The sequence below is a fragment of the Aythya marila genome (assembly GCF_965140915.1).
Source record: "Aythya marila genome assembly, chromosome: 8".
NCBI lineage: Eukaryota > Metazoa > Chordata > Aves > Anseriformes > Anatidae > Aythya > Aythya marila.
The window spans coordinates 26,627,614-26,652,800 of NC_139049.1; the positions used below are offsets into that span (position 1 = coordinate 26,627,614).

The 25,187-nt window shown below is 36.3% G+C and overlaps 1 protein-coding gene across 3 annotated transcripts in view; it reads right to left on the bottom strand.

The window, feature by feature from the left end:
* Positions 1-25,187, bottom strand: part of TUT4 (terminal uridylyl transferase 4) — a 46,007-nt gene that overhangs the window by 2,404 nt on the left and 18,416 nt on the right. For 2 of the 3 annotated variants that reach the window (XM_082766084.1, XM_082766083.1), the window contains 25 exons: positions 23,670-23,758; positions 22,593-22,644; positions 21,903-21,972; positions 20,624-20,750; positions 19,333-19,452; positions 18,757-18,978; positions 18,441-18,615; positions 15,746-16,485; positions 15,158-15,308; positions 14,647-14,733; positions 13,134-13,237; positions 12,706-12,763; positions 12,508-12,611; positions 11,805-11,894; positions 11,193-11,306; positions 10,007-10,084; positions 9,471-9,648; positions 9,144-9,191; positions 8,970-9,052; positions 8,400-8,515; positions 7,893-8,053; positions 6,869-6,966; positions 3,898-4,423; positions 1,141-1,314; positions 15-102 (listed from right to left, as the gene is read on the bottom strand). In XM_082766084.1, coding sequence (XP_082622210.1) covers positions 15-102; positions 1,141-1,314; positions 3,898-4,423; positions 6,869-6,966; positions 7,893-8,053; positions 8,400-8,515; positions 8,970-9,052; positions 9,144-9,191; positions 9,471-9,648; positions 10,007-10,084; positions 11,193-11,306; positions 11,805-11,894; positions 12,508-12,611; positions 12,706-12,763; positions 13,134-13,237; positions 14,647-14,733; positions 15,158-15,308; positions 15,746-16,485; positions 18,441-18,615; positions 18,757-18,978; positions 19,333-19,452; positions 20,624-20,750; positions 21,903-21,972; positions 22,593-22,644; positions 23,670-23,758 — 3,853 coding nt within the window. The remainder of the gene's footprint in view (positions 1-14; positions 103-1,140; positions 1,315-3,897; positions 4,424-6,868; positions 6,967-7,892; positions 8,054-8,399; positions 8,516-8,969; positions 9,053-9,143; positions 9,192-9,470; positions 9,649-10,006; positions 10,085-11,192; positions 11,307-11,804; positions 11,895-12,507; positions 12,612-12,705; positions 12,764-13,133; positions 13,238-14,646; positions 14,734-15,157; positions 15,309-15,745; positions 16,486-18,440; positions 18,616-18,756; positions 18,979-19,332; positions 19,453-20,623; positions 20,751-21,902; positions 21,973-22,592; positions 22,645-23,669; positions 23,759-25,187) is intronic. The other variant, XM_082766085.1, reaches the window with a different exon arrangement.

The following is a 25,187-nucleotide window of genomic DNA, read 5'->3' on the forward strand; positions in this document are numbered from 1 at the left end:
CCCTTCAATTTCACTTTTTCTGTTGAATGTAATTCAGATTCAAGTGTGGGTGTCCTTGAGACAGAAGCGAGAACCGCTGGTTACTCTGCATCAGTGGACCAGCTAAAAGAAAATGGATTACAATTACTTCAGCAAATTAAACACATTTAACAGTGCTTGGCTACTTTAAATGCATTAATCTTACTTAGCAAATAAGTAATTTACAAGACTGACACAAGTGCTATCTGAACAGCTAACCCATTTAATGGGACAATGCAGTATTACTTGGATGCTATCTCCAACACTCCCTCAGAATCATCAATACATCGTTTTGTTTCATTATTTCAATCTCAGCTAACAAAAATAATTTCACAATTTTTAAATGTGCATCTCAATTGGAAACCTCGCTACATCCAACAAATTAGATTTTGAGAAAAGGATTTGGTGCCAGTATCTCATTTTACACAACGTGACCCAACAACACAGCAACTGCAAGCTTCCAAGTAAAATTTCAGCCTGGTTTCTCTCTTAGCAGAGAAAAAGGTCGTTTTCCTACTGCCTTTCCCAATCCTGCAAGACGCTGAACACCTTTACCTCACTAGTATTAGAAAGAGTTGAGATAAAGTCAGTTCTTCAATGCTCCCTCAATAACTGAACCTGATGCAACTTTGAAGGTAGCACTGCTTTGATTGCAGTTGGACCAGATAACCTCCAGAGGTCCCTTCCAACCTCAATTACTCTATGGTCTTGTAAGTTGTAAGCTTTCACGTCTGTAAGGCATTCCACAAGCAATGTACAGAAGTCAAATAAAATGAATCAGCACAAAATTTTCTTCAAGTTCTTAACATTCATGGGCAAATCATCTTAATCTCTAGCGAAGCAGAGGTGGCTCTATAGTGAGACACCAGCAGTGGAAGAGGAAAAAGGCTGGAAGTGCAACAGAACGCAAGCTGATTCCAAATTTAGAAGGATTTAGCCCCTTCCCTCCCACAAAGATTTGCATCCATCCATACAGGAAGCCGAAGTGTTGATTTGACTCTTGGATTCGCTATGGTTCCAGGGAGCCTAGGCAAGTGAAACATGATCCTTGGCTTTTAAAGCCTTTGAGACAGTAAAGAGACATGTTGCATGAGCTGTTGATTCATATACTAGTTCTAGTACCTTGAGGGTAGAAAGGTTTGTTCGGTGGATAGCTGGCATTTCCCTGCTGCATGTAGTTCTGAGGCATATTGTAAGGCCACGCTCCTCGGAGGAGAGGAAAATGGGTAGGGGTCCCATGGTCCCAAGGGACAGAAGGAGGGTTCATTTTACCAAACTGTCCTTGGAAACCCTGATCTATTTTTCAATTGAAAGGGAAAAGCACATTGCAAGTTGAAATAATTAAACAGTAAGTCACAAATACAATTTACATCTCATATAACAGTTTGCAGGGGACTTAATGTGATTAGTCTGACGTGCTATTATTTTTTATTTTTTAAATATACATAATAAAAGTTACCACCTAAATTAATTCATTATTCACTATAATGGGATTTATTGGAGGGGAAGACACAGGATGAATCAATATGTGGAATCGAGACCTACAATTTCACACAAAAATAAATTAGACTGTCATTCTCGTGACAAAAAAATACAAGTTCTGAACAACGTTATTAACATCTGAGCCCACACAAATCTTCACTATCACTGACGTGTGACATGAAAGCTATTATCCTGCAAAAAATAACTCTCAGAAGCTATACACTGGAATTCCACTAATACCTGTATGCTTAAGAAACTCAATACATAGATCATACAGATCATTGGACCAACTTAAAATTCATTTTTAGAGAGAAAGGTAAGTACACAAATTGTAAGCTATTTCATTTCACTGCAGAACTTAGCATGAGAAATCAAGCATCCAAGGAGGCAGGACACACAACAGCTTATGCCAAATGCTGTACTATTAACTCCGCTCTTTTTGCTCATAGCTCCCAGTTTTGTAAGATACAGCAATGCCTGCTAATTTAGAAATATGATCAATGTACATTTAAAAAAAAATATTAAGTAACTAACAGTAAGTCAGTTCCCTTTCAGATTCATCAGAAATCTTTTAGACAACTTTCATTAAATAGAAGCAAGCTACAGGTTTCAAAATTGTAACTTTTATACCATAAAACATGAAGAATGGCTTTGGAGTAAAAATAAAAAGGTCATCCCCGTCTGAAACTTCTAATGATCTTACTCCTGATCAGATTGTCTACTGAAAAGAAAGTAAAGTTTCTCATTCCAATTCAAGGTTACGTGAGCCAAGGCAAAATTTTCCATGAACTCAGTGTTACCAACTTGTCCCAAGCAAGTATGAAAGCAGGCTTCAAACAGAGCAGACAGCTCATCTTTACTGTGTGCCTACCCAGTGACCCCACCTTTATGGCATCTAAGCCATAAAGGCAACAAAGCTGATTAAAATACAAGAAGGAAAAATAGCACGACTGAGTAGTAGGAAAAGGAGTGCAATAAGATTGGAAATAGATGGAGCTGATTGAGAGGGAAAAAGCACTGAGACCGACAGCACAAAAAAATCGAGAAAACCTGCTGTGCAGGCAAGACAGCAGTGGAAGCAAACAATGAAACAGAGCAGAAGGAAAAAGACTGAAGACAGAGACTGACTGGACTACATGATGAAAAATGGGACAAGTTAAGGGAGGAAGGAAAATGGAGGAGAAATTAGGATTCAAAGAGCTAGTGTGCAAGAAAGCAGCTACCCAAGAAGAGTTGGCTTGGAAGAAGGTACTGGAGAAAAAGTCAGGGCTGGGCTGGACATAGAGGAGAGAGGTGTCTGGACAGAGAATTAAGATCAGAAGTGGTGGATGGCTAGGGACAAAGCACATTGAAAGCTCAGCACACTGGCAGCAGTTCCTGTACCCTCTAAAATACACTCTCCACAAAGCTTCAAAAACAAAAACATGCATCTCCTGCACTTCAACAAATGTGTGAAAAACTCACTGGTGTATTGCATCTCATTCAGTGCTGTTGACTCACATTTGAAAAATCTAATTGGTGCTGCCAATTACTCTGTTAGTGCAGAGAAAGGCTGTGCAGGAGATTTCCCCAGTTTCCATCTCTTCTGATGAACAACTGCATCAGCATGTTATATGATGGATATATACATATATATATATATATATATATTTAAATATAGTAAGAGTTAAAATAAATCAAAAAAACATTATTATGCTTTAAAAGATAACAATTCAGGTTCAAGGGCTGCCACATTTTAAGTTGCTTAGAAAACTGTGGGCTTTAATTACCAAATATTATTTTTCTAAGCCTCAAATATATATGTGTACTTGGCTTTATTCTTATGAGGCAAAAGGCTGTTGCCAACCTGTTGCAGTGGAAACATTTATGATGTATTCTCAGAAAATAACATCAAGATTAAGGAAGTGAGGCAGGATAAACTGTAAGAGGAATGACTGCATAAGACCACGCATATTGCACTAAATACAGGGGGACAATACTCAGCTTGCACAACCTTAATTCTGCCAGTGTTAACATCATAGCTGCAATCTCAGCATTCATCTAATAATCTATGTAACTACATAAATGGAAACTGCATTTGTAAGCATGCTCACAGAAATGTACTTTAGACTCAAACAATTATTCAAACGTTGCTCTATTGAATGCATGTTTTCTCATGTGTTGCACAGCCATTAACGGCTGATAGGACCATGCCTAAAATTTTACAGAGATCCAACTTGCGTAATTTTTTTTCCTATAAAAATTATAGGAAATTAAGACAATTAAGGTAATGACTTAGTTTCTTAAGCATCTTTTTTTTTAAAAAATGTAAAACAAACTGGAAGAGTTAGCTGTTTCTGTAACACTTAACATTTGTACACAAAGTGTGAGAGGTTTGATACAACAGAGAAGAATTACCTGAATTCCCCACAGTGCCATTGTTCACCAGTGAGTTTGGAGTCACAGGATTGTGCCAGTGTCCCTCATGAGAAGTGCTGGGGATTCCCATGGGCCTGGCAGCAGGCTGTGCAAAGATGATACTGGGATCATTCAAGCTTACACTGCTCTGGTTATTTGCGGTGGTGCTGCTGCCAGATCTCATAGAAAATGGAACATTTGTAGAATGAGGAGGGTTACCCGGTGCAGAGTGAATAACGGGCCCGTGAATAGGCCATGAAGTGTTAGGAAGCTGAATTTGGTGGTGATGGTGCATCTGAAGTAGTCCCAGGTTATGCAAGGTGGAATACTGACCTGGGGGAGATTGGGGAAAGTTAAACAAAGGCAGCTGGACCTGATGGGGTGGCTGTGCACCCTGCTGTGGTTGTGGAACGTGCTTAGACTGGGATATTGGTTGTGGCTGAGTCTGGTTAATGGAGGCTGGCTGAGAGGAATTCTGTGTAAATTGTTGAGGTTGTGGAGAATAAGATGATTGATGCGAATCAGACTGGAGGGGAAAAAAAAGTATGTATTTCTGATTAGTTCACTATCTATTTAATGGTGTTTTTCTTTAATAAGCAACCAACTTATTAGATTATTTATAAAAAAGGCAGAGCACTCCCCAGCAACACCCCAACTACTAAGTCCAACATCCTGGTGGTTTAAATAAAAGCAGTTCAGCTGACATTCTTTTTCCCCAGCAGATGATTTGGCCTGCCAACATGGCCCATCCCACCACCAAAATCATCATTTTAAGCAAACATTACCCACAAGCTCTTCATTAGACTCCTCACACATCTGTTTCTGATTTTTTCATCAGTGCCTTCCCTACACTGTTTATTTACAGCCCAGAATCTCATTGAAGAGGTAACTTAGTTATAAACAGAGTTGTTCTTATTACTACAGATAGTTTTGTAAGTGATTCCAAAATAAGTTTCAAATATTTCTTTAGTTGTTATATAACCTGTTAAACAAGAAATTGAACCTCCTAAGGCTCAGTTTCAATCTCTATCTCCTGATGTCATGTCGTGACTGAAGGAACAGAAACAGCCGGTATTGCAGCATTTACAGAGCTCTTACAAAGTTTTCCCTTTCACCAGCAACAGAAACAGGCATAAGCCTACTTCATCTGTTTGGTGTTACAGCTAAACAGAGAAGCACTTCAAGAACTCAGTTGACAGGGAAAGAAGTACCCCAGCTTATCTGCAGAAATTTATTACTGGTATTTATGTAATTTGTTTTTAAACACTCAGATGAGACAGTGATGGCATGAGAAATGTACCTCCAAAGAGAGATTCATATGTGAGATGTCTGCCTAGGTCAGAGATGATTATCTGATTCTCAGATTTCCATCTTCCCCTAGAGGTGCTTGCTTTCCTCCACAGACTACAGCAGACAGCTAAGCTCCAAGTCAGCTGCTGTCAAACATCTGAAGTTAAAGGTCTCAGCAGCTTGTCACTACCCATGACTGCTCTCCTGTTTAAATTGGCAGTTACTTTTCTTCAATAACCAGTAGGACTTCCCCACGCCAGCCATTCAGTGTGTTACATTGAGCAGCATGCTGTGTCTTTGCCTAAGCAAAGCTGAAGCCCAGAAGCTGGCATTGCTCCCTGCTGCTCTTCCACCTGTTTCTGTTGTAGTGCCTCCTGTACCTTTCTATCATCAAACAAGGAAGAGCCTTCTTGCAAATATTAAATTATCACAGGCATGTATCGGACATGCCAGCAGCAGGAGAGGAGGAATGTTAGGCTCCAGCCTCTACGTCTGCTTCTGCAGCCCTATTTTCTATTTTCTTTCCCTCTTGATCCACTAGCATTCCCCCTTCCTATCCTCAAACAACCCTAAGCACACATTCTCCAAGAAATCCCGGCCAAATGACAGCCATGTAACACATGCACTGAGTCCAAGACATCCAGATGACACAAGACTGTGCACATACACTGGACCTACTGCATCTGATGTGTCTACGTGCGTACCCACACGTCCAGCTTCAATTTCCCAAGCAGAAATAGAAGGCTCCAGAGATACTCCTTCATTTAGGTTAGGACTGTATCAGTCCCTACTTAAATGATGTTATAAAGGTCTGTTACTGGAGCAAACACTCCAATAAATGCCTCATCAGTTACGAAATACTTTACACCTCAAGTAGTAAACTGAACAAAGAGCATTAGGAATCAGCAGCCCCAATTACTACATTTGCTTACTTGCCAGCTTCATGAGCAGGCACAAGTTTCTCATGCTACTAGCTTAAAATTACTAAGTTTCTACTGTATACTGTATGCTATACTTCAATAACATTAAATGTTAACAGCTGTATTTACTCAAATACCCTCTGCTATCTATCACACTTTGGAGCAAGTTAAACACATCTTATCTGCTTCTATATACACTTGAACAAATTCTGAGAAAACTACCAAACATTCCCCCACTGTCCTGTTTGCGCTTCTAGTTCGTGCTGGCAGACTATTTCCCTGTATAACATCTGAATTGAGCAATGATTCACCCATGTTCCCAGTCTGTTCACGGCAGTCCCCTCAGACAGTTCTCTTTTTAAACCAGAGAATCATGACAGTCACAAACCTAGATCTCTAGCACATTAACAATAAGCTGAGCTTTACTTCCCTTTGTAATTCCAGAATGTTGCCAGAATAACTAAGCTTAAGACTTCAAAACCCACCCTAACTTAAATTCGACAAATAGTGAAGCTGACCTTTCAGAATTGAGATCTCCTATGAAATGTGACTATACAGTTTTCATATTGAAAGACCATGAACAGTCTCAAAGAGACACTGCGTTATAAATCAAAGTTTCATTAACTGGCAATGTAGAGTGCAACGTTGTCATTATGAAGTCCAGAATCTGTTCAAAAAATCTGGGCAAACCTATTCCTAGTGCAGCCCAGGTTGCTGGTTTGCTAAAGCTTACTTTGATACTGTAGCTAATTGGAACTTACACATTCTGATGACTGTCTAGTACGCAAGGGTCGTTCCACTTGCTGCTGGCTTACAGTCACTAGCTGTGAATTTACCATGCTTCGGACCAACTGGGTGCCTAATCAAGGAACAAAAAAAAAAATTAAATAAAAACCACAAGGTTATGGATTACAGTATGAACACAGAACTGGGAGTCAGTGACACTGTAAGTCTCATGTGACACAGTGTAGGTAAATCACTTTAACCTCTCCTGCCTTTAAGGGGAAAACTTTCCATCTACTGGTAACAGCTGACACCAGCTAAAGCCAAAATCTAATTCTGTGTAATACAAATCCTAGCATGAACAAGGTTCACTTTGCTAACAGGTGGGAGTGCTCCTTTACACAGGTTTCCACGCTATTGCTGCGTAGTGGGATTTCAAACGACATTAGTAACAGCAGAAACTTTTGGTCAAAGAGGAAAAAAGGAGATAATCAGAATACAGAAGCAGCAAGGTTCTCTCCACAGTTCGTTTATCATGTCTTTCCCTACTTTTCAAGTACCATGGACCCCGAAGGACATAATTTGAATGGGTTTGCAGTTAGATTTGTCTCTAAATACTAAAAATAATTTCAAAACTGGATCTAGTTTCTTAATGGATCTGTATGCTTTTAGAAGTGATACTTAAGACCGCTGATTTTTTGTGAAAATACATTTACTTACTTCTCACAGATGATAGAGGGTTAGCTAACATTTAAGAAACACTTAGAAAAGGAAATGCATTCAATTATTACTATGATTACTACTTCTAAATGCACCCATTGAGAGCGGAAGTCAAATAATGCAAGACTCTGAAGGCTACGCTTACTGCTGAGTATGTTTTTACCACTCATACAAAGGTATTACTTCTCTTGAAGAAAAGCACCACTTAATCTAAAAGCTGTATTTGCAATGACTGAAAACATTAGTTGCAGTTCACAAGTTAATTACCAGGTCTGAATAGAAACCTAGAAAGAAGGGATGTCAGAACTTTCAGACGATACTAAGAACAAAAGCTTTCCATACCTGGCACACTACTATTTCTCTGTCGGGTTTGCTTGAATTCAGGACAATCTCTTCTAACATGACCCACATCTCCACAGATGAAACACCTCTTCTCTCTCGTTTCTCTATCTTCTTCTTTCACTTCTTTTTCATCATCTTTCTCATTCTCTTTTTTCTTCAACCTGAATGGTAATTGTTTATTAGCACTATTATAAAAACCACAAAGAAAAATGTCTGTTGAGTTGTTAGATTGTGCAAAGGCAACTGTTACATAACCAACAGCTGTACCAACATATAAGTACTTCGGAAATACCAGAAAATTATTAGTGATCAGGATCTAAGACAAGAGGCAAAGGTCTTCTTCAACATGAGGGCTCTAGGATTATTGAATATTAGTACCATTTTATGAGCTGTACATACAATTTGAGAGAGAGTCTGTGTGGCTGCACTGTGGCAGCAGTTTTTGTGAAGAACAGATCACAATCTCAGATTTTAACTTTTAAAACATTAGCTTTATGTATTACTTACCTCCTCCTCTTTGGACAGTCTTTCATGTAGTGACCAATTTTTCCACAGACACGACAACATCTGTCATTGGGTGCCAATTCCCCATCTGTCAGCACTTTCGAGTCAAAAAAGTATTCCTATCAAAATGCATCAGACAGATACAATGTATAAACCAGTCACTTAAAAAGACTGATAAATGAAAGAATAATAGAAAGCTTGCCTCTTCTTTTGTTCACATCTTGTGAGTCTTTTTTTTTTTAGCTACATAAATAGCTACAAAAGCTTTTAAAGCTGATTTTGCTGTTTTCTGCAATACTTAATGCCACACAGTGAGAAGAAGACAAAACAAAACACCAAAATAAGCTTACTCCTCACCAAACTGCCAGAAATACCCATCAGCCACCCAACTACTCCTGTGAATTTTATACCACAGAAGCCCAATACTAAGCAGTACACTTTATAGAGGCAATGCATAATTGCACAGATTAAGTTGATAAAATTGATAAATACATACAAGAGATTTTCTCTGGACACATCTTTTTAGTGGTCCGAGGAAGATTAAAAAAAATACTAAAAACTATGAAAACTTACAGCTTCTCTTCCAACAGTTGGGTAGAATGGGGTACCAAATAATTTCCTCCCATTGATAAACGCCTTCATTATGAAATTGGTCACTATTGAAGAAAGATAAAATTATTAGGAAACAGAAAAGGCACAACAGTTTAGAAAACAGTAGCTTTTAATAATTAGAAATTAATAGCTTACTTTTCCTAGAGACTCCAGCACCAAGATTATGATTCAAGTCAAAAGGATCTGTGTAAAAAAAAAAGGGGGAAAAACAAAACTGAGTTGAAAAAAATGTAATGCAGCATAACTTTTATTAACCTCATTTTTATTAACAGCACTTTAAAGATGTATAATTAAAAGTCTGGAGTCCAATCTCACTTAGTAAGCTGTAGCACTTGCAATTTTTTATTTTTAAACATTGATGGTAGTTTGCTTACATAAAAATCCTGTGCAACAATGAGAACAGATCCCAAAACAACAGCATACATCACTCTTTCATTAATGGAATCAAAATTCACCAAGTACCTTCGATAGCAATACATTTGGATGTCCACTGTTTCTCAAATGTAGTTAACAGCTTCTTCTGCCGGATGCTGATGACATATTCCTTGAAGTCAAATTCTTCAGTGTAGAACCGCAGCAACCCTAGCCAGAGTTCTCCAAGTGATTCAGTGTTCTTCCCAAGAGAAGGCAGACGCTTCTTCTACATGCAATTGAAGACAATTTATACAGGTACAGTATTAAAAAAAACACTTTTTCTACTCTCAAACCACCTCTTTGTCTACCATGGACAGGCCAACGTAAGGTGCAACTAACAAGTCACTATAGTTAAAAGCAATCCTGGATCGGGCTGATGTTATTATTTAACATTACATTTATTTTTTATATGAATATAAAAGGCAGACCCTCCTTTCAGCAAAATAGAGTTAACGTGGTAAGTTGTAATAATACGGATACAGAATTTTAACTACTCTTTTGTGAATTGCACTGTTAAAAATATATCACTTTCTCATAAAAACAATCTTTAAGCTTTAGTTACTCTTCTGGAATTAGAATATTACCAATTCTTCCATGTCATCAAAGAAAAAGGCATTCCATCCATCCACCATTCTCTGTGGAATCTGTTTTCCATCAAATATCTGCCAAAATAGAAAGGGACACAGTTACCACTCTAATTCAAAGTCACCATAGAGGACCTGCAGTTGTTAAGAAACTGCACAAAAATAGAAATCTTTTCATTTTAGCTATTACTTGTTATATGGGCAGTATTTCCAATTGGTAAAGAACTTGGGAGTCTTTTTGTATTATTGCTATCTCTCTCTCTCTCAAAGTCCTTGGATATTTTATTTTTAATTGTTCCTTACAACTACGAAAATATGACTAAATTACCGCATCAAGATTCCGACATCCCTCTTGCCCTCAAAATCTGTAAGTAGACTTTATGAGATTTCTATTACATCGGCTTTAGCAAAGCCAAGGGGAAATTCCACTGTTATTTAAATATACTCTTAGAGGTAGCAATAAAATAACAACCCCCAACCGCTACTGAAGTATCACCAAGGAAGTCAGAATCTCAACTGTGTTTAAACCAATTCTCTTCTTGTAAGCAGGCAAGCAGAAAGTCCAAGAGTGGTATTTTTCAGAAGTGCTCAACAGTTACAGCGTATCCAGGGAGAGGCAGATAGCTAACTAAGTATATTCCTTCACTTACACAAAGAAGGTACAGAATGTTATTTTCTTAAATAAAAGTTGCCAGGCATATGCAAAACAGTACCTTTAAAGTTGTACCTAAGCAATCGTTACCCCTTTTTTCCCCCCTTACCTTATAAAAACAGAAAATGAACTCTGTTATAGATGAATAATTGAACATTTAAAAAAAAAAAAAGTTTGACAGTAATTGATAGACTTGCATCTCATGAGCATCTGCCACAATCTTATTATTACAATTCCCTTCCCTCCCTCACCTGCCTATTTTTCGTTCAAGCCTGCTCATTATGTAAATATCATCCTAAAGCCACAATCCCAAAGTAAATTAACAGCAGAATTTAAATCTAACAGATTCCTGGTTCTGTTGTGACTTTCCTGTTAAGCTTTACCCACTAAAACCATGTGAGAGTTAGAAGCCTGCTAATGAGGAAGTACCTTGTATTTCATTCATCCCTCTAACCCTAAAACGCACAGATTTCTCAGGTCTGGCTTGAAGCAACAGTGCATTTATTTTCCTAGCCTATTTTTCTGTAAACCTACCTCCTGAAGAACTGGAATAACTGGTGGATTTCTCTGTTGTAGGAAGTACAAAACCATAAGGATATAGGCATATGAAGACAGACTACCACGGGATGCATCACCAATGTCACAGCGCTGAAAAAAATACATTTTAAATAAAATATCGAATTTACATTACGTTATTCAAGAGTAATAACTATGACAGTGAGCAAACACAACCCCACCAGTAATAAACAACGCATTTATTTCATAACTAAAAATTGGTCTTTGAAACATGAAAAATAAAAGGCTTTTGAATTAAGTATCATCTGGCAAGCCTAGAACCCAATTAGACTGACATAAAAACAGAAAGCCTTCTAATAGACAAAATATTTTTGGTTTATAACGTGCTGGAATACATGTTAGGAACATTACTGTCTTTCATGGAAATGGACAATTGAAATCTGAGATTAGAACTTGATTCTGACACACATAATCAGATGGAGTATAGTCAGCTTAAGAAAGTGTGAGTCTTCATATCAACAGCATTCTGCTATCTTGCTTAATAGCAACTGTAAAGGAAAGATAAACTTAGTGGTTGTATCAGAAAACACAAATACACGCATACAAATAAGTATGACCTTTTAATATTACCTTTGCAAAAACTTTCATTGTATAGCCCAGATACTGCACTCTAGGATCAATAGCTGCATATGTAGCCAGCATTCTTGTATTATGCTGTGCCTGAAAAAAAAAAACAAAATTAAACAGGTTTTTCAATGTAATTTATGGTTTACTATAGTGTAGTCTGCAGTTGAAGCACAGGAAATGCACAATACAATTGGAGGATAAAGAAACACACACAGCTATTCTACAATATTCATGCAACATTTCCTGCACAAACATGACTGAAAGGTGAAATCAGGACATCATTAACAACAATAACCGTGGAAAACACCACCAAAAAAACTAAGTCTGTAAGATGACTCACAACTGGATCAAATCTGACTAATTCAATTTTCATAGGAGAATGTGAGCCCGTTACATAAGAAATAGTGCAGTTCATTGTACTAGGCGTAAGCTGGGATGAGACGTACTATTCATGATGGCAGAAAGGCCACTGACTAACAGCTTTTTGGAAGCATTCACAAAAATGCTGTATCATGATACTGATATGCTATCATGCTACTTTCTTTGGGATTAGGGTGTGGCTACTATTTAAATAACGTAGAAAAAAGGAATACACACAAACACTGTAATTCCAGACTCAAAATTACTCCCTCAGATGATTATTTGAAAGAGTTGCAACAATTTAAAAAGTTTTCTTGAACACAAAGGCAAACAAACAGATGCTTACCAGTGTATTGTATAAACTGATATCCCCTTCTAAGCCACTCCGTCTATGTTCAAATTTTACTATAGGCACTTTGGCTGTTGTTATAGGCAAGATGTTTCTCAAACCTGGAGAGGCAACACTTTAGTACATAAAACATTTCTATTAACTACGTATATAGTAAAAGTAAGTATAAAACAGACAATACTTTAAAACACATACCTGGATGCTTCTTGAGAACTTTTGCCAAACCTTCTATTATTTCCTTACAGTTCAATTTCTAGGGAAAATAAATATCACAGCTTCAGATGTTTAAACATTGATTCTGTCCCAACAAGCACACTTACCATCAAACATGTATTTTGTATAGGAAAAGTCTACGTACAAAAAAGAAAATCTATAAGCCATTTATGTCAACTTGTGACTCATACTCTCTGTGTGGACATTTACGGTGCTCTGAATGTCTACCTACAGAGTACTAAGTAAACTAAGCTGTATCTTATCTTGCTTCAGTTGTGTGGAGTACAACAAGCCAGTGTGCTACTAGCAAAATCCTACCTGCTCTGTGCACAGAAATCCAAACTGAATGAAAAACCTTATAGAGGTCTTGAATTTAAACAGTAAAACACACCAACTTCAGGAGTTCTTACCTCCGCATTTTCATGCCCTTCCAATGTCATGCAGATATCTAGATCACTGTCCCGAAATCCAAATCCATTTTTTGAAGAGCCAAACAAGCAAAGTCTGGCTTTGTCTGATCAAGAAAGTAGATCAAAAAATCAAATAAAGTAAAACAGAGTTCTTTTGCGGTTTAACAGTAAGTGCTTACCATGGAATACTGCTTACTTGAGATGTCTGGGTGCACATAAAAATGAGTTTTAGACAATCTTACATCATTTCTAACAATTTGTATTTGATGATGGAAGAAGCATACTATTTGAACTGATTTATACAAAGTGAGGTAGGAAGAAAAAACATGCAATTTTTGAGTGAGGTGTGTTACAGTGTCACTAGCCATTTAAATGTCATCCTTAAGCGCAGTAATTTTATTTATTTATTTATTTTTAATATGCAACTGCACTTTCCTTTTTTAAATAAATCAACGTGCAACCCCAGACAGCAGTAAAACTCAAAATAGCTCTGCTTTGTCTGTGGGGTTAAGGTACTTAAAATATAAATGGAACCAAAAATATTACCGGATCTATGTTGCATATTGTTCCCGTTACTATGTAAATTTGCCCTCATTAAGTTTCTATAGCCATAACATTGCTTTTATCTTCTTGAACAATGTAAGAATAATAATACTTTACAGAGCAGTATTTCAAAACGGTTTTATATAAAACACACAGTTTTGTTTGAAACAAAATATTGTAATGCATTTCCATTCTTGTAAGGGAAAAGAAAGTTATGTAGCCAAGAGAAAGCAATTTCTTCTTAAAATACATTTTGCTGCTAAACTGGAGCCCTAAACCTTTAATGGAATCCGAAATCTTAAAGTATTTCAAGGCTCTGTAACAGGTCTCAATTGTCAGCTGCTGCCAGTAAGTGGAGGGCACAGCCAGCAGACAGAAGTGTAATTCACAGTTCCTTGATCACTGGCCAGCTACAGCAAAATGAATGGTCTTCTGTGTAAAGCAATGGACTGGAATTTAGGAGACCTGTGTTTGGTACCTGCCTCTAGCACTATTTTATAGCATCTCCAAAAAGGTCACTTCTCATCTCCATGCCTTGATTCCATCACTACAATATGATACTTCTTCCTATTTTATAAAAGGGACATGAAGATATAAACTAAGATTTCCAAGACACTCGAACACCGGTGACTTGGCAACTAAAGTACTTGGCCCACAACTCAGATAACATGAAACCCAGCTGGCCAGGACCCATTCAGTCTTTTGCTTTTTTTGTCCTGACTGCAATAGTTCTGTATCTGCATTATCACTCTTGCAGCTTTTCCTACACTCTGGGGACTCTCCCATGGAACGGCACAGGACGGATGTTCGCTTTAGAAGACTACAAGATAGGCTTACACGCAGAGTTAAAACCAGATGCCACTGCTTTAAACATGGACAATGAGCATTAATGAGGTGAATTAAAAAACTTCACACTGGACAACTTCAGTGGAGAAAGCAGTATCAAGAATCACTACCTACAGTTACATACCGTTATACTCTTTTCGAATAAATCTTTCCAAACTTGCCAGAATTTGTTCTCTGTTTTGTTGCTCAGATAAAGGAGGAGATAATTCATCTAAATAAAAACAAGTTAAAACACAGTCAACCTGTGACATTCTGCTACCTCAAAAATCTTTTCAGCTAATTAAAATAATCTGATTATATACATTTTTTAAACAAACATTTGCTCTCCTTGAATATCAATTAAAATGTTTTTCCTTCTTTTTATGATGTCATTACAGTTGCTAGGATTTTCTTTCAAATGTCTGATCTTTTGGCAATTAGCCAAACACTGCACCCAAAAGGGGATTTTCCCACAAGATGACGTACAAATTGACAAACACAAGATCTAGTTCTGCCCAGAGACAAGTTTTCTGGGAACACCAGCAATTTCTTAGTAACTAACCTAGCAGAACTTCACATTGAACGTACTAGAACGAGCACTTTAACCCTATAACTTTTTTTTTTTTTTTCAGATCACATATCACAGTTCAACTTACCAAAACATCTCTTACAGACGATATCAAGTATTTCTCGAAACCTGTCTGTCAATGGTGGTAGTGGTTTTAGATCAATTTTCTTAAAATCCTCTGGGCAGTCATTTTTGGAATGTCCATCCCGTTTGCAGATGCTGCATACTATAGTTGGAGGCTTACAAAAAAAGAAAAAAACACAAACACCATTTTCCTTTTAAAATTGTTCAGCAGATCTAGCATTTGCATTTAAATTATGCAACCAAGAATATTTAACATCTGAACAGCAGAGCATCTACATAAAACATGAGCACGTCTCAACAGGCTGCATTTATTTCTTACAGTGCATAAGAGTACCTGAAAATTCTACAAGAAAGTAGATGTGGAAATCAAAAAGCTGTGCATAATATGGGGGCAACAGACTGCCTAGTATAAATGATGTAAATGTTCAGTGGTTTTCAGTCCAGAGTAACAGGTACTCTAAAAATGCCAGAGCTACCATTCATAACAGACTGGAACAACAGATAGAAAATCCCATTACCCATCCACCCTTAATTTTAGTTATTTGAGAATACCAGCCCACTCATACCAGCACAGCTTAAATAAGCCACTTACCTTTCCTGAAGTTAAAATAAACTTATCAAATACATAATGCATTTCTTCCGTAGAGAGTCTGCCTTCATCTTTGAGATCGTGAGCTTCCACCATTGCTTTACAGTTGTGCGAGGTAGCTGGTGTGCCAGTGCACTGATTCTGAGAAGACTCTGTTACCAAATTCTGTCTACTTTCAGCATCAGAAAATTCATTACTAGAATTTGTGTCATAGGACTGATGTTCACTGCAGTTACAATGGTGGCTTAGCTCACCTTCAGTTAGACAAGCTTCTGAAATTTCTAGATCCTCCCTCTCTTTAAGTGATTTTTGCTTTAATTCACAGCACTCGTTAGAAATAAGGGATAAAGCTGTTTCTTTGTCTTCATCATAACTAGAGTCCAATGTTGAAAGTAGCAAAGAGTCTCTGTTCTTGGAAGTATATTTTTTGGCTACACATTCTACCATTTCATTACATTCAAGATCATTCTCTGGTATGTTACATCCACTTCCTGTATTTTGTTTATCTACAACTTTTTTCCCTTGTGGAAGGCAACAGTTGGCAACAGATTCTTCAGATCTTGTGGATTTCTTATTAATTTTCCCTTTTTCTTTCTTTCTGGTATCTGGCTTGGATTTAATCCCATCTTTACTTTGTGGACATGCAAAATATTTATACGCTGTCCTAAATCGCTCCAGGATGTACTCAAATACCATCTGGCTATTTAGACTTCGTGCAACATTCCTCTTTAGTGCAAAAGGATCTAGGAAGAAAAACAATAATTTCATTAGCAATCTTTAATTGCTGCATTTCAAATAGCTAATCCAGACTAAAGTAGTTAAAACACTTAAATTATGATACAGTAGTTCAAAGTGAAAGATTCTTATAACGTAATCCAGAACCACATTTGGATACACTTAAACAATGTAGGGCCCATAAGGCTTCTTGGATTTCCTCCATACAAAACAACACGTGTGGCCACAAATGGCCAGCTAACATAAGCTACCCTGAATACAGTTAGTTTTAAAAGGAAAAAACACAGGTACATTATGCCACTATATCATGGTGAACTTCTAAGCTAGAAATGAAAATAAACGTACATGTATTTTGCCTTTGTAAGTCTGCCTGCACATTTTTCTTCATTAAAGAAGATTTGCATTTCCAGTACAAAATTAATTTATCTAAGAGTAATATTATGGTTATAAGTATGACGTGAACTAATCTCACCAGGTTTCATTCTTAGTCCTTCCTAGCAATTTCTAGATCAAACATTTTTTTCCAAGTAAAAAGAGCACTTACATAGTTGCTCTACGTTTCCCTTGGAAGACAGCATCAAATTGAGATTCTGTTACTCACTTCAAAGTTTCAGTTACAAATTTTACATTAAAAAAACAAAGACACTACTGCACACACAAAAAACACAAGCAACAGAAGCCCAATACAATCTTTCTTTCTCAAGAATTTGTACTTTCATCTTACAGGTTTTAGTTTCCCTCACACTGACTACGTACTAGTCTAATTTTAAAGCTTTCTAGCTAAAACTTATCGAAGGAAAGTAGTGGGAAGAAAAGAATTGGGAAAAGAAAGCCATGTGAGTGATTTCAAGACCCTCTACTTGACATACGCCTCAACAATTCATTACCTGAATTAGAAGGAAAAGTAAGGAGAAGGAAAACCTTACTGACTGGTCCTTCAATATTCCTTTAGTAACTTGTTCTTTACCTGTACGATTCTCCTTGACCTATTTATCCTTACCCCTCTCTCACCTCATATGTGTTACAGAAAACACAATTCATCAACATATCCGTATCAACTGTGTCCAAAATTCATTACTCATGCTTTTATAAAAATATCACCTTAAATGGTTTCTTAGCCTTCCTCACATCCCCAATTCTTGTATTCTTAAGGCCAATTCAGAATGCCATGCATTGCTCTGTGACTTTCCCTGTTAAGTATCGTTTACATATTTTTTCTGAGCTGAGGAACAGAAATAAAGACGTCTTCCAGTTATAAAGAAGTAACAAACAAAACACATTTCTTTCTTTGTCTTTCTCTCCCCAACACACATAACTCAGGTTACGTATTACCATCAAATTCACATGGTCTTCTCCCCACAAAAGCATTTCTCAAACCATGGTATTCAGACCATGAAGCATAGTCTATGACATGCTATTCAGTTTCACAGCATGGAAATACTACCAACAGGGAAAGGGGCAGCGGTTACTTTAGTGGTTTGCTCCAGTTCACCCTGATCAGAGTTAACCTCTCTGCCCAACCTGCACCAGAATCAGAAAAACTGATAGCTGGCAACACTCAAAATACATTGCAGTTATGGAAATGCATGTAGAGATGCCAAAAATTCATAATATCAGAATTAACAAAAAGGAAAAAAATAACAGTTTACAGAATTAATGGTTTACAGAAATAAATTAAATAGATGGAGATAAGAACAGAATGTTAAGAAACAGTGAAAAAAATTTACACGTTGTTTTTTTAAGGACTAGAATTGCAAAAAGTAATGTTACAGAGAAAAATGGTCTGTAAACAGTCTAAACAGTTGACAGAATATACCAAAAAAAGAAAACAAACAAGAAAACTTTCCTCTCCAATATCATTTAATTTACTGTCCAGATATGCTGCGACAGACCTGTTAAGTACAGGGTATATGAAGATAATAACGTATGATGACTACAGAACTAGAAAAAGGTATTATCCTACCTTCAATGGCTATCCGCCTTTTAGGCCAGTTCTTGTTCTCTCTGGTTAAGAGCTCTTGTACCCGTATGCTGATGACATATTCCTCCAAAGCAAATTCCAGTGTGTAAAACTTCAACAGTTCTAACCACAGTTGCCCCAGTGAAACTTGGTGAGGGGTTTTGAATGCTAAGAGTGACTGAAATAGACAGATAAGAACACTCAGCTGCACTAATACAGCCTTTTTTTTTTCCTGGTTCCATCCAGTATAATGTTTAAAGATCAAAAACAGGACTAGAACACAGAATATGATTTCAGCGAAATAAAACTATTGACTTACATTGCCGTGTTTCTCCTTTGTATTATTTTGGCTTTCCACTTCTGAGCTGGTTACCTTCTTACCACCACCTTTTTGTTGTTCAACTTTAGTTTTACCTTCTGCTCCAACTGAGTTTTTTGCTGAACCATTTGTTGGTGGTTTGTACTCCCACCGTACAAACTTCTCTTCTTCTATACCTTTCAGTTGGTGGTCATCTGGCTTCTTTGAATCAAAGCCTTCAATCTAACAACAATTAAAGCAGTTCTGAAACAAGACTGTATATAACACACACAACCAAAAGTTTTCACCAAAAGCAACAATGACATTTGTAATATTTAACCCTCTCAAGAATAACTGACGACAGAAAAGTAAATTTAAAGTACAAAATATTTCCCCTTCCTCCAAAATACAGCTTGGTACAACTGCACAGGCTATAGCAGCTGTCTTTAGGCATCACCTGTATGAGGATTAAATACCAGTACGTTCTATTTACAAATTTCTTAAGCAAATTGTTTTTCCGTATTTTATGACCTTACAGAAATTACTGAGATTATTTCAATGTTAACAGTAGGGTTACTGTATTATCAAAACACTTACCCAATTACCCAAATAGGATGGTAAAATAGGTGGTTTTCTTTGTTGAAGAAAAAATATCACCATTAAGGCAAAGGAATATGAAGGAATTCCACCTTCAGCCTGGCAGTCAATGTGGCAGAGCTGTAAGAGAATAAAACCATTACTTTTCTGGTATAACGTCAGCATTTCAATTTAAGATATATCATAAAAACACAAATATTTAAGAAATGATGTGAGATAAATACTAAAGCCAAATGGAAAACCCTTTTTCTCAAAAACCACAATCAACAATGTGTTTCATTTTATTTTTAGAAATGCATAGAAAAAATGGTAAAGTAGTACAATCAATTCTCAGTCATCAATTGTTCATCTGTGATCCAGATCATAATACAACACACCACTTTTCTTGTAGTATTTGCCACAATTAAAAGCATAGATCAGTCAGGCCATGTATAAAGAAAATGCAAGTTAAAATAACTCATACAGTTTTAGTTACACTAATTTATTTTCTATTACTTTACTTAGTTTCTTCACATTTTGTGATTGTAGGGCACATTTATGTTCCTATCTACAATTCCGGTCAACTGCCAGGTACTTGCTACTGTGCGGTAGGTATCTCATGTATGGAGATTCTATGCATCTGGTTGTAATTTGATATTGATCTTTCTCATGGGAACTCATGAGACATGTAATATATGTATCAGATGTCAAATAGTTTTTCTTCGTAGTTTCTATTGCTGTTTCTTTAAATATTATAAAGCAGATATTTTGGTTAAAACACCTTACTATATCATACAACATTAATAGCATTAAAAAAGTAGTTTTTTGATAAAGCAAAGATGTTTTAAGTATGGCCTGACAGCAATTTCATTATTCCATTTCATGGCAGTTAAACGCTGGCTGTGAACACTAACTTGATTCCTCTGGTCTCCACTGACATCTGTAAGAAATACAGCAGGATATGGCAACAGCCTCTTTTTGAGCAAATGTACCTTTTTTCAATGCTACCTCAACAGCAGGGCGTTTGCAAGACCTGTTTGTTCTGCTGAGCTAGTTTTTAAGGAAAATTAACCATTTTTAAGAAACCAGAACACTAGCTTGCCAACAGAATAGTGGGAGCTCCAGAAACGTATATAATTTCACCAACAAAATCTTCAGTTACATTCTGGCACGTTGAGGTAACAGAGGTGAACTAATGGTATGAAGTTCTGTTCTACAAATACATCTGTGGTATATTATACATTACACTGTACACAGTACTTAAAAATAGGAAATAAACATATTTAAATATCCTCAATGTTTATAAACTTACTCTAGCCCAGTAGCGGAAAGCCAAAACCAAGGGGATGAGGACAGGCTCCAGTTTACCAAGTGCAGCCAGAAGGTCAGTTGTAAGGCAAGCCACATCATTTCTAGCACTTACTTTACATGTCAAACCACTGTAATTGCAAATGCAGGACAGAAAAGAAACAAAAAATACTTAACTCCTTGAGTACCCAAACATTTTCTCGGGGGGGGGGGGGGGGGGGGAGGGAGGGGGGGGGGGGCATTGGGGCATTTCCACCATACTAAAAACATTCATGAAGGTGTCTCCCTATGAAAGATCCCGATCTTTTAAACAAAAGCTATGGAATATACTCTAATTTTCTTTACTATTAACTCATCAGTTGAATCTGGAACTTACAGAAATTCATTAAATGTAAAAATAAAAAATGTCATTACAGTACAACTAAAAATACAGAAGAATTTGCTCTGAGTTTAAGTTCTGCCATTACTTAATTGTGCAATCTTACACAACTCACAAACTCCATGTACATCTTCCACGCACTAAATAAACATATAAAACCAGGTCAGCTTCATGTAAGAGTTGTTAAGTCCACAGAAAAGTTTATCTAAACACTTTTTGTTTTGATTCTCAAAATAATTATTTCAATTCTCTTAATACTTAAAATGTATTTGTATAATCTACAAATGCAGAAAAAGATACGCCCATCCTTGTTGCATTTAATTCCCCAGAACTTCAATCATACGCTTCTAGTCAGTCAAAACAATGTGAACATCATTCAACAACTACATTTCATTTTGTAGGTTGCTACTGCTTAGGAATTTACAACACTGACATATGACATGTTTTTACTGGCAATGTGAATCTTATAAAATCTTTTCAAACAATTGGATTAATCTAATGGCAGAAACTTTAAATATTAAATATTAGTATTGAATTTAAAATATTAAATTTAAATATTAAATTTAAAATATTAAGTGTATGTAAATAAACTTTAATGTTAATGCTTAAATATTTAATTTAAATATTTAAAATAAACTGAGTCCCGTTCAGTCACATTTCCTTTAACTACAAGTAGAAATTTTATTTTCAGACTCCTACAACCAATGAGATCTATGTATCTTGTCTAGTCCAGGCACATGAACATAGCTAAGCTTCCTTTCTAGATTTTATTTTTGTTATCAGCAATTCCCTTTTGATGTGAAAGTCAGCTAACACTTATCGTCACAAGTGCACACAAGCAGCCGATATGAACAAGCATAGCAGAAAGCGGAATCTCATTAAAATCCTTTCCAAGGACACATACCTTTTAATATCTTTGCAAAAGACAACAGGAACTTTGGCATGAAAATCTGACTCCACATCTGAGTAGACAGCTAAGCAAGAAGAAAAAAACATTAGACATCGAAGTTGTCCATAGTTTTCCCAGTTGTGTCTTCAAAATTTAACGTTACATTTATACCAAACATTTACAAAGAAATTCAAATTAAGTGCTGCATTTCTAACCACTAAGCATTATTTTCTGGTTACTTTCACTCCTTTCAAGTGGAGCTGATCTATTATACTTTGTCTAAAAGATCAAAAATGCAATGTTACTTGTGTCACCTGGCTCAAGATAAGCAGCTAGATAACTTCCTGACAGAACAAAATTCCAGAAGTCTTGTAATAGTTCCCACTAATGTTTGTATATAAGTGGAAAGTGGCTGCCAAGTTTACTGCTTGGAATTTCTCCTATAAAGTGAAAATGTTTGAGATACCAGGTCAAAAAGTATTGCTGCTAATTCTGACAGTCCAAAATGGCTGGACTACCTGGGTGGCCATCCTCCTGCTGCACTTAGACAAGCACTGATGGTCATAAAAATCACACTCAAAAACAATTCAGATAATGTGGTTGAAAATATTTTTTAATAAAGTTTAATAAAAAGTTAAGCATAAAAACAAGTGAATAGTAATTGGAATTTTAATTAAATAGTAATAAGATGCATCTAAGACTCACCGCTGTTCTTCAAGATTTCAAGCACCTGTATCAGAACATCTGGTTGACTCATCTAAAATGACAAAATTAGAATAGTTTACATTATTCAGACTAACCTATTTTACACTTAATTTCAAACTATTTAAGTTGCACGGTGATGATGTTTTATATGCCATATAGTAACAAGGTGAAAATATGCCACTAGAAATGCACAATTACAAAGTATTTGATGTCAGAACTTTCTTTCCCAATGGTTTTTAAAGGTTAACATTTTCAATGAGTTTGCTTTTCTTCCCAGAAATCAACTATAACTTTTGAAGTAGTGTTTCAAGGATACACTGTAAATTGTTCAAAGAAAACTACAAATTAGCACCATTTCTAAGCTTCTGTGAAGTGACACAACATGCTCCACAAACACTTTTTTGAAAAAGGCTTCATTTCATTTCCTAACTGCCGTATCATTGCAAAATTTTATGTGTAAATATGTATCCAGATCCAGAACACATACTGGCCAAGAGCAAGTTCATCATCTGTGTCTCTAACAAATATCTTGCTCATATCACATACTAAACATGAACTAACAATTCCAACATTTAAAGGGAAGTTATATTGCTCTGCAGGATTTCTGCACCACAGCGAACCGTAACCTGGGATTTGGCATCTATTTGTAATTGTCTAAAACATCAAAGGAAAGTTGTCACTGTTAGATGAACCAAAAAAAAAAAAAAAAAAAAAAAAAAAAAAAAAAAAAGAAAGGGACAGGAGATTAAGACTTCGGAGATTCTGCTGTCTGAATCCTGAGTGCATAATAGCACTCTTAGCTGGAGCCAACTATTTTCATACTGCCTCAATGCTTCTTCGACAAATTTTAAGAAAGGCTAGCAGAAGAATGTGCAAAACATGGAATTCAAGTTGTCTAGTAAATAATGGAACACTTTAGCACTTGATTCATAGCACACCTGACACCAAATCAAAGATTATACACTTCATGCTGTTCTAAAAAGAGTAGGTCCCAACAGAAGATTAAGGCAATGCAGAAGAAACAAATGGACTCGATTAAAAAAATGTTTAAGTTAAAACAAGATAATATCTACTCACCTTAGGGGGGAACTTTATATCAATGTTAACATCGCTGGTTTTAAAAGCGAACCGAGTTAAACAGGAGCCATACATCCTCAGTGAACAGTCTGGAAGACAGAGAAACAATTATTTATAATTATTAGCTAGAAAAAAAAAAAATAGTTAATGGTGATACTCTAATTCCCAAGTAGTACTCCCAGATTAATAAATACTGAACCACTTTCTCATTCCTGTGAAGTCTAGTTATTTGTATAGCACAGCATCACAGGAAAACTAGTAATTCAAATAGTAAAATTGCCAAATGTCTAAAATTTTTCAAGCTATTTTGAAATAATTTTGCAATGCAGCCTGTAGATTTAGTTTTTAATGAAACTAACTATGGACTTACAGTAAGTGTCATCATCTCAGTGCAAGATTTTAATTACTTTTTTTGTTAATAATGTGATTTTACAGGAGCAGTTAGCCAGTTACAAAGTTCTTTGTTGCCTCATACACTTTTGTCAAATATTTTTATATAAACTACAAACTCCACCAATGACATTAGCAAGTTCCTATGCATAATTCACTATGAAACATGCATATAAAACAAAACTTCAACATAATTCAAGCCAGAGTACCCATTTAACAGTATTTTTGTAGTTAATACAGTTCCTTACCTGCAATGATATACAACAGACCTAGTATAAACTAATTAGAAAGTAACCATTCAGTAATGATATGATGAAAAATGTCATTCCAGTCCATAAACAGTAATTCATCCTGTTTCATTAATCAATTTCCATAGACTAAAACTTTCCTTTAATGTATACATATTAAGGCTCTGACATATTTATGCCATCTGAAAATTAAGACTATTCTCAACCCCTTCCAAATCACTTATCATTTGGGGCAGTGAGGAGGGATCACAGAACCCCTCACAGGGATTCTTACCACAGAATGGCTGAGGTCAAAAGGGACCTCTGAAGGCCCTCTAGTTCAGCCTCCTGCTCACACACAGTCACCCTGAGGTGAGGATGCTCAGGACTGTGTCTAGGTGGGTTTTAAATATCTCCAAAAAAGGAGACTTTATAACTTCTCTAAGCAACTTTTTCCAGTGTTCAAACAGGCTCAGAGCAAAGCGGCTTTTTCTTGCATTTTTTCATATTGCCTTTATTTGTGTTCTGACCAAATACTTTCCAGCAGAACCGCCATAAAATAACTCATAAGAGAAAATAAACCTTACACATACACACCTTCAAAAAATCCTTTGTCTATTTCTCACTGTGTGGAAACTAGTTCTCTCAAAATGAATTTGCGTATACTAAATATATGAATAAACAATCCCCTGTAACTGCTTCCTGTAGATTTTCATAGTAGCAGTAATTTTTGCATAGTTCTATCATGACTTCAAGCATTAGAAAACCATGTCAGAACATCCCGTGTTTGCTACACCATATGTGAGTTGATTTTTTTTCCTAATTTACAACTTTTGAAAACACATTCACTAAAACACTATAGGCTTTGAAATGGGAAGTAAGTTGCCACTCACTGCCACAG